This window comes from Schistocerca serialis, chromosome 8, assembly GCF_023864345.2.
Source record: "Schistocerca serialis cubense isolate TAMUIC-IGC-003099 chromosome 8, iqSchSeri2.2, whole genome shotgun sequence".
In the NCBI taxonomy this organism is placed as follows: Eukaryota; Metazoa; Arthropoda; class Insecta; order Orthoptera; family Acrididae; genus Schistocerca; species Schistocerca serialis.
Window position 1 is genome coordinate 52157077 of NC_064645.1, and position 14100 is coordinate 52171176.

Here is a 14100-nt window from a genome sequence, read left to right on the forward strand (position 1 = left end):
CATATATATTGCTCATTCATTTTTTTCAGGGAACGGTTCAGAAGAACAGAAGATGTTAAGGATGACTCTGATGATGGTATGTACATAGAAGATATATAGAGCAGAAAATTTCCAAAATGAAACTTCTGAAAGAAACTCTTCCACTATTTAGGAATTAGGAAATATGAACATGTTAACTTAAGAATCCAGATGTACTCCCAGCCAGAAAGGAAGAAAGAAAGAAAGAAGGGTTGGAGGGGATGGTGTTATTCCTGGACGCAGTAGCAAAGTCACATAAGAATCAAAGAATACACATGAGAATTGGGCAAAATGGAAGTTTAAGTAATATGCTGACAATTGGCAAGATGCGATAACCTGGGAGCTTAGTTAGGTGCATAGTTATTTACGTGTTCTGTCAATCATAAGTGCAAAAATGCTGCGTCATCTATAGAACATGGCAGTAGGTTTATGTTTACTCATACATAGCATTCAAGATTTAATGGCTATCCACATCCAGCAATATTCAGTATTATGTCTTTTCTTTTCCCATTACCCTGTTATTATGAATAGTCATGTATCCACCTTGTACAGAAGTGAATGAAGTGTATTTTTTCTAACTTACCAGAAAACAAGCAATTTTTTATATTCCATTTATCATTTCTTCTGTTGTTGCACTTTTATTGGGTTTGATTTTGAGTACTTTGTACGGACATGGAGTCAACAAGTTAACAATAAGGGATAACAGATTAAAACAGCAAGAGAGGCCATAAAATATATGAAACAAAAATGTGGCTTTATTGAAAGGAAATTTCACTTGAGAAAACTATAAAATTATGAGACAGAATTGCTAGGCAATGCTTATCTTCAGCAAACAACAAGTTTAGTACTGCTGTGTAACGTGCGGACCTTTTGAAAGCATACTGCATGCAGGATAGATCATTCATTGAAAACTCATGAAACTAAATAGAATTTTTGTAATTAGATTAATTTTCCTTGGAGGACCATCTATTGGAAGTAATTTCTGCATTCACCCTTAAATTATTATTATTATTATTGCACATTTTTGCCTCCAGGACAGTGGTTAACTTGAATTTTACATGATTATTCATTTTCCTGGTTTCCTTCTTCTTTTTCTCTTCCCAAAACCTCTTCATTCTTTGGCTGTGTTCTTTTTTCCTTTTCTCTGTCCATATTTTGCCTGTTTTATTCCCTTCTTTTATTTCAGATTTCATGTTCATAATCATGTTTCTGAACTTGTCTCTTGTCTTATATTTCAATACTGACCCATGCTTGTTTTAGGTCTTCTTGTATTTCTTGAAACCAGTTGGTTTTTTGATTGAACTGTTTACTACAACAAAAATCCTCTTTGTGTGTCTGTTGTTGTTCTTCTATGTATGTTTTCATAGAATGTTAGTCGGCATTTTCTGATCATGTCTGTGAGCCTGTCTGTGCATTCACATAATTCTTTGGTTGGTCTCCTCATCCATATATCAATGCTCTGATCGTGGTCGTTTCTGATGCATAGAGTACTTCTGGTAATACAACCGTATAGTAGTGCCTGAGTTTGGCCTGTCTTGAAATATTTCTTTTATTGTAGTGTTTCCACATCAGTTTGTATGTTTTCTGAAGTTTTTTTGTTCTTTCTGTGTTGGATGCCTTGTTTGATCCTCCTATTTTTACAGATTCCCCAAGATACTTGAATTTTTCCACTCTGTTAATCTTTCCATATTTTGTGTCGATGGCTTGGTTGTTATGTTCTTTCTATGCATTGCATTTTGTCTCTTGATATCTGTAGAACTGTTTTGGAGAGACTTCACGTAAGTATTACAGTGTTTTGTGTCTATTGTTGCTGAGTATTGTCAGGTCATCTGCAAATGCTAGGCATTTTATGATCATCTTGTTTGGACATGTTCTTCCTAACGGAATTCCTTATACTTTTTCTTCCCGTAATTTTGTCCAAGACAGTGTTGAATAATAGCAGCGAGAGACCATTTCCTTGTTTGCAGCAGCCACATCAGTTGCTACCTTGCACTCAAGCCATTTGCACCGTGAGCATCGGGCAGTGTGACTCCACCAATCATAATGTTGTAAGCTTTGTTGTTCATTTTCTGTATTTGTTTTACAGAACTCGTGTCCAGCATTTCTCATTTTCTTGAATCTTCTCAATGAAACATTCCTCACTGTCTCTAGGGTTGGATGTATTTTTATTTGGTTTTCATTGTTTTCCGATGTACTTCATATTTCAGTCTTTGTCCTACTGCAAGGTGGCATTTTGCCACATTACTCGGAATTGTGGATGCATTTTGTAAAACACTGTGATAGGACTGTCTCACATTAGTCTCTTTTCTACAATATATTCAAAGTTAATCACATTTACTGGCTATCATTGATCTGTAGCTTTCCACTGTTCCTTTTTCTTTAATTAAACCATCAGTTAGGTGACAAAACACCTGTAAAGAGAAGAATGCCAATGCCTTCATGGTCCAGGGACAGAAGATTGACAGATGAATGTAGCTTCCTGTTTGATAGGGAAACAGTGATAGGAAGTACATACCCCAGTCTAGCAGACAGTTACAGCTGAAGCTTTCAGAACAATTAGCTCCTTCCTCGTGGTGGAGAGGGGGGTTTCATTGGGGAAGGTGAAAAAGGAGGAGCTCACTCATATCCAAGGATGAGACAGATCCACCTGTAACAACTATCACTCAATAGTATTGTAATAACCTTGTTTACATTCAGTGCCAGTAGATCACTACTTTTTTACATTAGATAAATTTTCTGCTACTGCTATGCTATTAGCATTTCTTATTATATAGTTCATGACAGTTAATCAAACAATGGAAAATCCAGGATGGAATAATGATAATATTATGAAAAGGATAGATTGCTACCATAAAGTGATGTTGAGTTGCAGAAAGGCACAACAAAAGGTGCACTAAACAAGTAAGCTTGCAAACAAAAGGCCTTCTTCTTGAGTAGACAACACACGCGCACACACACACACACACACACACACACACTCACACACACACACACACACACACACACACACACACACACACGTGATTACTGTCTCTAGTTGGCCTCAGCAGCTAGAGACATGTCATGTGTATGTGAGTTGTGTTTGCATGAATGAGTGTGTGTTTTGTCTACTCCAGAAGAAGGCCTTTTGGCTGAAAGCATACTTGTTTAGCAGTCTTTTTGTGCTGCCTGTCTTCCACTCAATGTCTCCACTATATGGTGAGTAGCAATCTATAGTTTTCATAATATTGTCATAAAAATTAAAGTCATTCACACACATTGTTCCATCAAACAAAAATGTTATCTGACCATGCGACAAATTGCCTTAACCATAGTCAAATATCAATGTTCCAGTGCCTGCTGCAGCCATAAGTAATAGTGTTTTTAGGTCAGCATGGGGACAAGTAGAGGTTGTCTGCAGTGGAGTCCCATGAACAACAATGTGTGCTGAATGCCATGATACAAAACACTTGCATCTCCTCTGTCTTCACATTCACTACAGACTGATATCTATCTTGCCTTACAGACCTGAGCTACACATTCCCTGATTAGATGTGGATGTCCAACAACTTGTGGCCTACTCATAGTTTCACTGTCATTAAGCCACACTCCAAGATGCTCAGGACAGTAGCATGTGAACAGTCTATCAGCTTTGCCATTTCTGAGATGCTCATTCCCATGTGGTTTGCCATAAGAGGCTGCTCTTTGTCAAAGTTGGTTTTTGGCAGTAGATGTCCCCATTTGTGGCCAGTATCATCACTAGAATGATTCTGCATGTGTCTCTTCTCTACTTATATGCTTCCCTTACCATGGCTAGACTACAGGCTTTCATGGCAGGTGTTTGCTTTATTGCTGATATTTGTTTTATGGTCATAAGGTTGTGGTCTGAGGCATAGTTCTCTGCCTAATGTTTTCTCTTCCACTGCTGGAGACATCATTAGGGGCTTTAATGACTCAAAAAGCTGTTACAGACTCAAAAAAGCTCAGCAAGCCAAACTGTTTACAAGTATCCATGAAATAGTCAGTTCACGACATCATCAGGCTGCTGCCTGAGACTGCAGAGTCACACCAACATATACTGTGGACTTCGTAGTGGGGAAGAGTTGGCACTGTTTGTTTCATTTAGCACTAAGGTGCCCAACTTGTCTAATTTCATTCCAAATTTCTGAACTTTTTTGAGTCTATAACAGCTTTATGAGTCATTAAGACATCTGATAATGTCTTCAGCAGCAGAAAACAAAACATTTGGCTGAGAATTATGTCTTAGACCATGACCAAATGCCCATAAATCAAATATCAGCAATGAGGGTCTTATGGCCATTTATTGCTTGTTTCACATTACATGAATCAAAAAGTTTGCTCCTGTTTCTGACCAGAACTGAGATATTACCTTCATGAGATGCTCTCTGATTAACTGGACTAGGTAATATTAAGATAAGATATTTAGAACAACATCACAGAATCCTTGTCACAACCACCTGCCCTAATCACTTGAGTCTCACAGTCCGTTCTGGGAAGCTGAAAACACCCTCTAATAATGTAGTAAAATCAGGAAATTCACACAAGACCTTCTTCAGAGGTTCTCTCTGATGTTCTGACAGTAAGGCCCATGAAGCAAAGGGTCTATAAAAGCAAGTACACACAGAATATGTTTGAAATGTTTCTTCAACATTTACCAACACTTACACCAGACAGAAGTAGGATTGTGCAGTTTGATTCAAAATTACCCCAAAGATGCAAGTTTGAGGAGGACTTAATCTATTTCAGTGAATTCTTGGAAACTCATATATGTTAAACTATTTCTGGAAGATATGTAATGATTTTTACAAATTGATGTTATATTACCTCATAGTTTATCATTTTTTTGGCTCCTCCTTTCCTGAAGTTGAAATTGCACTGAAGATTTTTCTCATTCTTGTGGTTAAAACTTGCTGTGATAAACTTTTATTTTTAATCAAGAACAAAGTAAGAAACAGCATGGGGCAAATAAGGCTTAATTCCTTCTCTCTGCTGCAAGATGTATGAGACAAGCAAAATACTCTCAGACTTTAAAGGAATGTAATAATTCTAATTTCAAACAAAGTAGCTGCTGACCATTGTGAATGCTGTCAAACCATCAGTTTAATGAGTCATGGTTGCAAAATTTTGGCACAAATTATTTGCGTAAGAAAAAACTGGTAGAAGCTGACTCAGAGAAGATCAATTTGGGTTCTGGAGAAATGAAGGAAAACCCAGGGCAATAGTAACCCTGTAATTTATCCTAGAAGATAGGGTGAAGAAAGGTAAACCTACATTTGCTGTAATTGTAGATTCAGAAAAAAACTTTTTATAATGCTGACTGAAGGTGGCTGGTATAAAATTCAAGTACTAAAAACTTACCTTCAACTTGTACAGAACCCAGACTACAGTTATAAGAGTTGGTGAGAGACATGAAAGAAAGGCCATAATTGAGGGGGAGGGGGGGGGGGGGGGGAGTGAGATAGGGTTGCAGCCTATCTCCAATATTATTTAATCTGTACATTGACCAAGTGCTAAAGCAAACCAAAGAGAAGTTTGGAAAGAGAATTAAAGTTCATGGAGAAGAAATAAACCTTTAAGGTTTGCCAGTGAAATTATAACGGCAAAGGATTTGAAAGAACAGTTGAACGGAATGGACAGTGTATTGAAAAGAAGTGGGTAATGGAGTGTAATTGAATTATACCAAGTACTGCTGAGGGAATTAGATTAAAAAACGAGAAAATATGAGTATTAGTTGAGTTTTGGAATTTGGACAGTGAAATAACTGATGAAGCTGAAGTAGATTGGCAATACCAAGAACAGCATTTCTGAAAAAGAGGAATTTATTAACATTAAATATGAATTTAACTGTTAGGGAATCTTTTCTGAAGGTGCTTGTCTGGAGTGTGTAACCTTGTATAGAAGTGAAGCATGGACAATAAGTAGTTCTGCTCAGATAAGGAGAAGACAGAAGCTTTTGAAATATGATACTATATAAGAACACTGAATATTAGTTGGTTAGATCAAATAGCAAATGAGAAGGTAGTGACTCAGATTGGGGGCAAAGGAATTTGTAGTACAGCTTTATTAAAACAAGGAACTGGTTGATAGAACACATCCTGAGACATCAAGGAATTGTCAATTTGGTAATGGAAGGATAGATTAATGGAGAGTTGCGTCACAGTAGTCTTCAGACTGAAGTCCTCAACAGGAACAACTTGCTCAAGAAAATGAACAGCTCAACACTAACCAATGAGTATGTGATTGCTAGGTCTTGTAAATTTAAATAAAATCTGATGAGTGTATGTATCGTTTGTAATGTTTTATACATTTCTGTAGTAAAAAATGTATGTAACAGACAATATGGAATCTTGTATCAATCTTATTGATTATCTCAGTAAATTGTGTGTGTTGATTAGAGCTTCCTAATCAAAGCATGAAGTTAAGCTACTGTTCTAGGTCTTATGTTCAAAACCACGGTCACTCATCTGAAAGTGCAATAGATGTGTGTGTGCATATGTTGGTAAGTTTTACAATGTCTTTAGATACTGTGTTGTCCCAATGGATGACATAGAAATAAACATCCCTGGTGCTGAAAAGCAATTGAAGGAGCCGAAAAGGAATAGGGTACCAGACCGTGATGGAATCCCAGTTCTGTTTTAGGAGCCATCCATAAATTATCTTTCATGAATTTCATGGTTTCTGGAGATTCCTCCTCCCCCCCCCCCCCCCCCCTCACCCCACTTCTTCTTGTCACAGGTGGTCACATTTGTGTGATCTGCTTCTCCCCTGGAGTCACGTAACGTATTTTGCACTTTTTGGAAATTATTATAAATTATTAAATTAAAACAGTAGTCAAAAAATTATTCATGTGTTTATATGCAAAATATTTTGATTTTCATAAAATTAAGAATAAATCAAACGTTTTGGAAAATTTACAAAACATAACAAATGAAACAAATTATACAAAATTTAATCATCTTGTGTTCAAGGACTTTGAGTCATTCCTTTATATTATTTATGATTGCCATAGCAGTCACTTTGTTCTTGATTTGGCTGTTAGGAACATTCAGTGTGTCCACATCATCTTCATCAAACCATATAGCATCATCATTGTTTATCAAAGAACTTCCCTAACAAGTCTAGTTGCAATCCTTTGAGGAGGAATCTTTGGGCAAAAACTGTTGTTGGCTCTAATATGAATGCATGTGTTGGGAGTGGCTTTGTATGATGAAAAATATGTTCCACACATCATACGGGATTTGATTCACATGTGATGACCCATAGAGATCCAAAGATAGCTATAGTGACAGCAGAGCAAATTTACCTTCGAAGTCTTCATTTACTATGTGTGCGTACATACCCAACTTTAGTCTGAAACCCCTCTCATAATAATTGCCACAGGCTAGATCATCGCACAGCGCAACAAGCAACACCCTTACATTTTACAATTTGTAAAAAGTATTATGATTCATGTACGTGATTTGCGTACCAAGTATTGTCATTTTTCAATGTCCTAGCCTGTATGATATTGTCTGGTATCTGTTGGCCCAAAGTACTTGGCAACCACAGGAAAATCGTCAATGACCAATTGGCTTAAAATATTAGCCAACATGGTGTCTGCACTCTCAAAATTCTGTTTTTCTAGCTCCAATTTTGTAGTTCTATTACTGAAATCAAGATCTGAACCAAAACTTTTTTAACACACACCAGTAAGTTCACAACTAACAGGCAATGTTCGTCATTCCACTTTGTTAAATACACTTCTTCCTGGAGCATTTGTGTCAATATGAATAGCACCCATGTCAAAATCTTTGAAACGATGTACAGTTGAAACTCACTTGTTTTGTGGATTTTCATCAGGGCCACCATCACAAGTGAAAATGAACACGCCTTTTACAAAACCTTCAGTTCTCATTAACTTTTCAAATGCAGGTAATTCAGAAAGTATGTCTGTGTCATGAGTCTCTACAATAGAGGAAGAATTTTTTCCGCTATGAATCGCTTTGAATGTAGGCCCAGAGTGTGTCAGCTAAAGATTGCAGGTTTACTGCAATACCTACATATACAGAGGTAATAAGCATATGTTTCTCAGTGACCAAGAAAACATGATCCAGTAATTTTACACAGTAGTGAAGGTGCATTAATATTGGTGCTTGAGTATTTGCTGTAATACCTATTGGTACACGTGTTTGTCATTTATAGATAAAATGAACACCGACCAGGGTCCCAGACTGCAGCCAAGGATTAAGGTTTCTTATAATAATGCCAACTATCTCTGCAGATGATGAAGAAATTGATGAAATGTGTGATGAGATAAAAGAAATTATTCAGGTAGTGAAGGGAGACGAAAATTTAATAGTCATGGGTGACTGGAATTCGAGAGTAGGAAAAGGGAGAGAAGGAAACATAGTAGGTGAATATGGATTGGGGCTAAGAAATGAAAGAGGAAGCCACCTGGTAGAGTTTTGCACAGAGCATAACTTAATCATAGCTAACACTTGGTTCAAGAATCATGAAAGAAGGTTGTATACATGGAAGAATCCTGGAGATACTAGAAGGTATCAGATAGATTATATAATGGTAAGACAGAGATTTAGGAACCAGGTTTTAAATTGTAAGACATTTCCAGGGGCAGATGTGGACTCTCACCACAATTTATTGGTTATGAACTGTAGATTGAAACTGAAGAAACTGCAAAAAGGTGGGAATTTAAGGAGATGGGACCTGGATAAACTGACTAAACCAGAGGTTGTACAGAGTTTCAGGGAGAGCATAAGGAAACAATTGTCACAAATGGGGGAAAGAAATACAGTAGAAGAAGAATGGGTAGCTGTGAGGGATGAAGTAGTGAAGGCAGCAGAGGTTCAAGCAGGTAAAAAGACGAGGGCTACTAGAAATCCTTGGGTAACAGAAGGAATATTGAATTTAATTGATGAAAGGAGAAAATATAAAAATGCAGTAAATGAAGCAGGCAAAAAGGAATACAAACGTCTCAAAAATGAGATCGACAGGAAGTGCGAACTGGCTAAGCAGGGATGGCTAGAGGACAAATGTAAGCCTGTAGAGGCTTATTTCACTAGGGGTACAATAGATACTGCCTACAGGAAAATTAAAGAGACCTTTGGAGAAGAGAGAACCACTTGTATGAATATCAAGAGCTCAGATGGAAACCCAGTTCTAAACAAAGAAGGGAAAGCAGAAAGGTGGAAGGAGTATATAGAGGGTCTATACAAGGGCGATGTACTTGAGGACAATATTATGGAAATGGAAGAGGATGTAGATGAAGATCAAATGGGAGATACGATACTGTGTGAAGAGTTTGACAGAGCACTGAAAGACCTGAGTCGAAACAAGGCCCTGGGAGTAGACAACATTCCATTAGAACTACTGACGGCCTTGGGAGAGCCAGTCCTGACGAAGCTCTACCATCTGGTGAGCAAGATGTATGAGACAGGTGAAATACCCTCAGACTTCAAGAAGAATATAATAATTCCAATCCCAAAGAAAGCAGGTGTTGACAGATGTGAAAATTACCGAGCTATCAGTTTAATAAGTCACAGCTGCAAAATACTAACGCGAATTCTTTACAGACGAATGGGAAAACTGGTAGAATCTGGCCTCGGGGAAGATCAGTTTGGATTCCATAGAAATGTTGGAACATGTGAGGCAATACTGACCTTACGACTTATCTTAGAAGAAAGATTAAGGAAAGGCAAACCTAGGTTTCTAGCATTTTTAGACTTAGGGAAAGCTTTTGACAATATTGACTGGAATACTCTCTTTCAAATTCTAAAGGTGGCAGGGGTAAAATACAGGGAGCGAAAGGCTATTTACAATTTGTACAGAAACCAGATGGCAGTTATAAGAGTCGAGGGAAATGAAAGGGAAGCAGTGGTTGGGAAGGGAGTGAGACAGGGTTGTAGCCTGTCCCCGATGTTATTCAATCTGTATATTGAGTAAGCAGTAAAGGAAACAAAAGAAAAATTCAGAGTGGGTATTAAAACCCATGGAGAAGAAATAAAAACTTTGAGGTTCGCCGATGACATTGTAATTCTGTCAGATACAGTGAAGGACTTGGAAGAGCAGTTGAACGGAATGGACAGTGTCTTGAAAGGAGGATATAAGATGAACATCAACAAAATCAAAATGAGGATAATGGAATGTAGTCGAATTAAGTCTGGTTATGCTGAGGGAATTAGATTATGAAATGAGACGCTTAAAGTAGTAAAGGAGTTTTGCTATTTGGAGAGCAAAATAACTGATGATGGTCGAAGTAGAGAGGATATAAAATGTAGACTGGCAATGGGAATTTGCCATCTGTATTTTTACATGAAATGTAGAGACTGGTTTCCACAGTTTAACAGAAATATTTACCATGTGATTTTTTCCTTCCTCTGTGCTGATTTGTCTGGGAACGTGTCTTAAATAATATCCCGATCGATTGGGGGTAGGCCTATAGCCTCGTTTACATAGTTCGGCTTGTAAGTCATCCAATTTTTTTGCAGCACCCTCTAATTTCAGTGCAATCATCAGCTGCATCATCATAAACTGCAATCTCTTTTATAACAATTTTATTCCTAGAAGTGTTCCGACTAGTCTTTGATTTAGGTACTGTTTGAGGTAACTGGCTTCATCTTTGTTGCATACTAAAATCTTTAGTGTCTTCTGGTATGCCACATATGCTTTATTCCCACAATTAAAAGTAAGCATTTAAAATGTTGAATAGGAGCATTTCACACAATTTGTGTACTAAATCATCCTGAAGAATCCGGCTACATGATAGTGAATACTTTACTGAAATTGACCCACCACCTTCTGAGAGTACTTCCAACAGATAGACAGAGTGATGTGGTTGCTGATTTTGTTTTGTCATAAGCAGTGTGCAACAAGTAAATGTAACTGACTGGGTTGTTTAGTTTTTCAATTTGCCACAGAAAAATAAATATATTTGTAGCAGTGGAGAATGAAATGTTAAAATTGTGAAACTCAAACTTACTTTTACACCCACAGGCTAAAATTTGTGAAAAAAATCTTTTAAGTGTCACCTTCAATCTTGTCACTACTTTTCAAACTTCACCATTAGGTGTTAACTTCGTCTTGTATACTTTGTTTATTTCTTTCAGCACAAACTACTCTGTATATTTAATATCGTTTGCAGGATGAACAGAAAGTATAATATTGTCGCAGAAGAAACCGAGCAGTGCAGTCGCCGTAGTGTAGTGGTTATGATACTAGGTTGTTGCATGGAGGATCGTGAGTTCAAAACTAACCTGAACTGAAACATTTTAATTTCCTTATTTGGTTCCAATAAATTCTAGAAGTATCCACAAATGGCAAGAATCATTGTACTGGAATGTTCTGTAGCTGTGTGTCAACCATATGTGTTCTGGCAGGAGGCAGTTCGCTCTGCACTCTTGTATGTGCAAGTGCTGAATAAACCTTTGTTAAGTGAAGCTAGTGTTCATCATTCATCTTCTTACACCTCCCTCTATGCGACATTATTCTGGTGGAGGCACTGGGCATTGGAACTTGGGATACCATACATTATCGACGACACAGTGGCTCCCATCATGCCACGACAGAGCCGCCGTTAATGTGGCGAGAAACCTGATTTCAAGCCATATTCAGCAGATCACAATCTATCAGAAACAGAAAAAGAAGAAGACTTTATGATGACAGCAACTGTGTGCCACCACATGAGACATCTTTCTGGGTCCTCTGGTGGTGATGGCCAAGATACAAAGAAGTGGCTGAAGATATGTCAGCGTATAGCCAAATTTAACAAATGGGATGACACTGTGTGTTTGGCTAACATATTTTTCTACTTAGAGGGCACTGCCGAGTAATGGTATGAGAACAACGAGGAGAAGTTAAGAAGCTGGGAAGTATTCCAGGCGGAACTGCACAAGTATTTCAGCAACACACAATGACAGAAGTGCAAGGCTGAAAATAAATTTAAGTGCAGGGCACAGCATCCAGGAGAAATGACAGCATCCTACATTCAAGTCATCTTGGAGCTGTGTGAAACAGTAGATCCTTGAATGAAGAAGGAAGATGAGGTTGCATATCTCATGAAGGGTGTTGCTGAGGGCCCTACTCCTGAAGGAGGTTTCGACAGCAGACAACTTCATAAAATGGTGCCAGTATATCGAGACAATGCATTAAAAAAGAATTACATGCAAGAAGTTTGAACGGCTTCCAAATGTCATCACAGTGTCTGTGACGGAGGAAGAAACTGATTTCAAAAGTGTTCTTCATCAGATAGTGAGAGAGGAAGTTCAGAAGGCACTTGGATCGCATGGCGAGCCAAAAACCAAGACGCTCCATGAGGTCATAAGGGAGGAACTGGAACAGACATTGAACCCAATTTCTCGTCCTTCATTTCCCTTCAAAACAGTAAAAAAGTCGAGATCCAGGCGAAGTTACACTCGTACAATGCCGCATGAGGAACCTGTTGGGTAACCAAGGAAGACTGATGTCTGGAGAACCCAGGATAACCAACCAGTATGTTTCCACTGCGGACGACTGGGACATGAGGTGCGCTATTGCCAAGAAAGGCAACGGATATTTGATGATGCCTGCATCAGAAAACAATAGAGAGACATTAGCCGACACCATCTCTGGGACGACGAAGATGAACAAGAAGATGTGGGTGCAGGACGACATAGGACACCTTCACCGCAAGATAGCCACTGGAGAGGACTCTCCCCATCACGCCGATCAAGGTCTCCATTGCCATTTAGAAGCTCCAGCCGATCACCTTCCTTGGAGGTGAGACCATCGAAGAGAAAAATCCTCCGCCGTCGATCACTACATAAATGGTAGGAAATTACGTCGATATCCTCATGTATGGCCGACCAGTCCAAGCTCTTGTGGACTCTGGAGCATCATATTCAGTCATTTCACAGAAGTACCATCGCCAGTTGTAGAAAACTGTATTTGTCGACAGCGAAACATCTCTGATGAGGGTGGCTAATGGGAAGTATGTAAAACCTACAGGAAGATGTGTCATTCGAAAGTTAGCTTCTCAAGCAATTATAGATTGTGGTCGCTCGAAGATTATGCTAGACGAGATGAGATACTGTGGACAGGAAGATGCGCATCCGCGTGTGTGGAGACTATGTGTGCTGGATGAAGTGATCATTACTGCAGTCAGCGCTAGAAAGGTAGCTGTCATGTGTCATGCCACGCATCAACCCATGGATCTTGTAGTGGAATGTAAGAGAAGCATACCACTGAAGAATAACTTGGTCATCCCAGCCTCCGTCGTCTCATTTCAGAATGGATTCGGTGAATTGTGGATAGTTAACTGTTGCTGAGAACCGCAGAGTCTTCCAAGATGCATGGGCATAGCAAATGCTGAGCCATTAATTGCAGAACAGCTGAGCATCATAGAAACCTCCCATGCCGTGTCTGTGGGCACAATTAGTGCTACCATTAGGAGACAAGATCTTCTAGCTCGTCTATCACCAGATCTCACTTAGGAACAACAGAAGAAGCTGCTTGCCATTCTTCAAGAATTCTCTGAATGCTTCAATCCACAGGTGAAGAGCAAATTAGACAAATCGACGGTGAAGCACCGGATTAGCACTGGAGCCCATCAACCAATAAGCCAGAGAGCATACCATGTGTCAGCAACGGAACGTCGAATAATTCACGACGAGGTAGCGAAAATGATGAAAAATGACATCATTCAGCCTTCGCAGAACCCATGGTCGTCACCACTGGTTCTCTTCAGGAAGAAAGATGGCTGTTGGGCTTTTGTGTTGATTACAGGAAGCTTAACAAGATAACTAAAAAGGACGTTTACCCTCTTCCATGAATTGACGATACCCTAGATTGTCTGAAGGGGGCTAAGTTTTTCTCAAGCATGGACATGTACTCAGGATACTGGCAAATCGAAGTAGATGAGGCTGATCGTGAGAAAACTGCATTCATCACCCTGAGGGCCTGTATGAGTTTAAGGTAATGCCATTTGGTTTGTGTAATGCACCAGCAACTTTTGAACGAATGACGGATAATCTTCTAAGGCACCTGAAGTGGTTGGTGTGTCTTTGTTATTTAGATGACATTATAGTGTTCTCAGAGACATTTTATGAACAC

General features: G+C 38.8%; 1 protein-coding gene across 2 annotated transcripts in view; it reads left to right on the top strand.

Annotated features, from left to right (window-relative positions):
* Positions 1-14100, top strand: part of LOC126416135 (intraflagellar transport protein 43 homolog) — a 128408-nt gene that overhangs the window by 98613 nt on the left and 15695 nt on the right. For both annotated transcript variants that reach the window (XM_050083674.1, XM_050083675.1), the window contains exon 5: positions 30-76. In XM_050083674.1, the coding sequence (XP_049939631.1) occupies positions 30-76 (47 nt within the window). The remainder of the gene's footprint in view (positions 1-29; positions 77-14100) is intronic.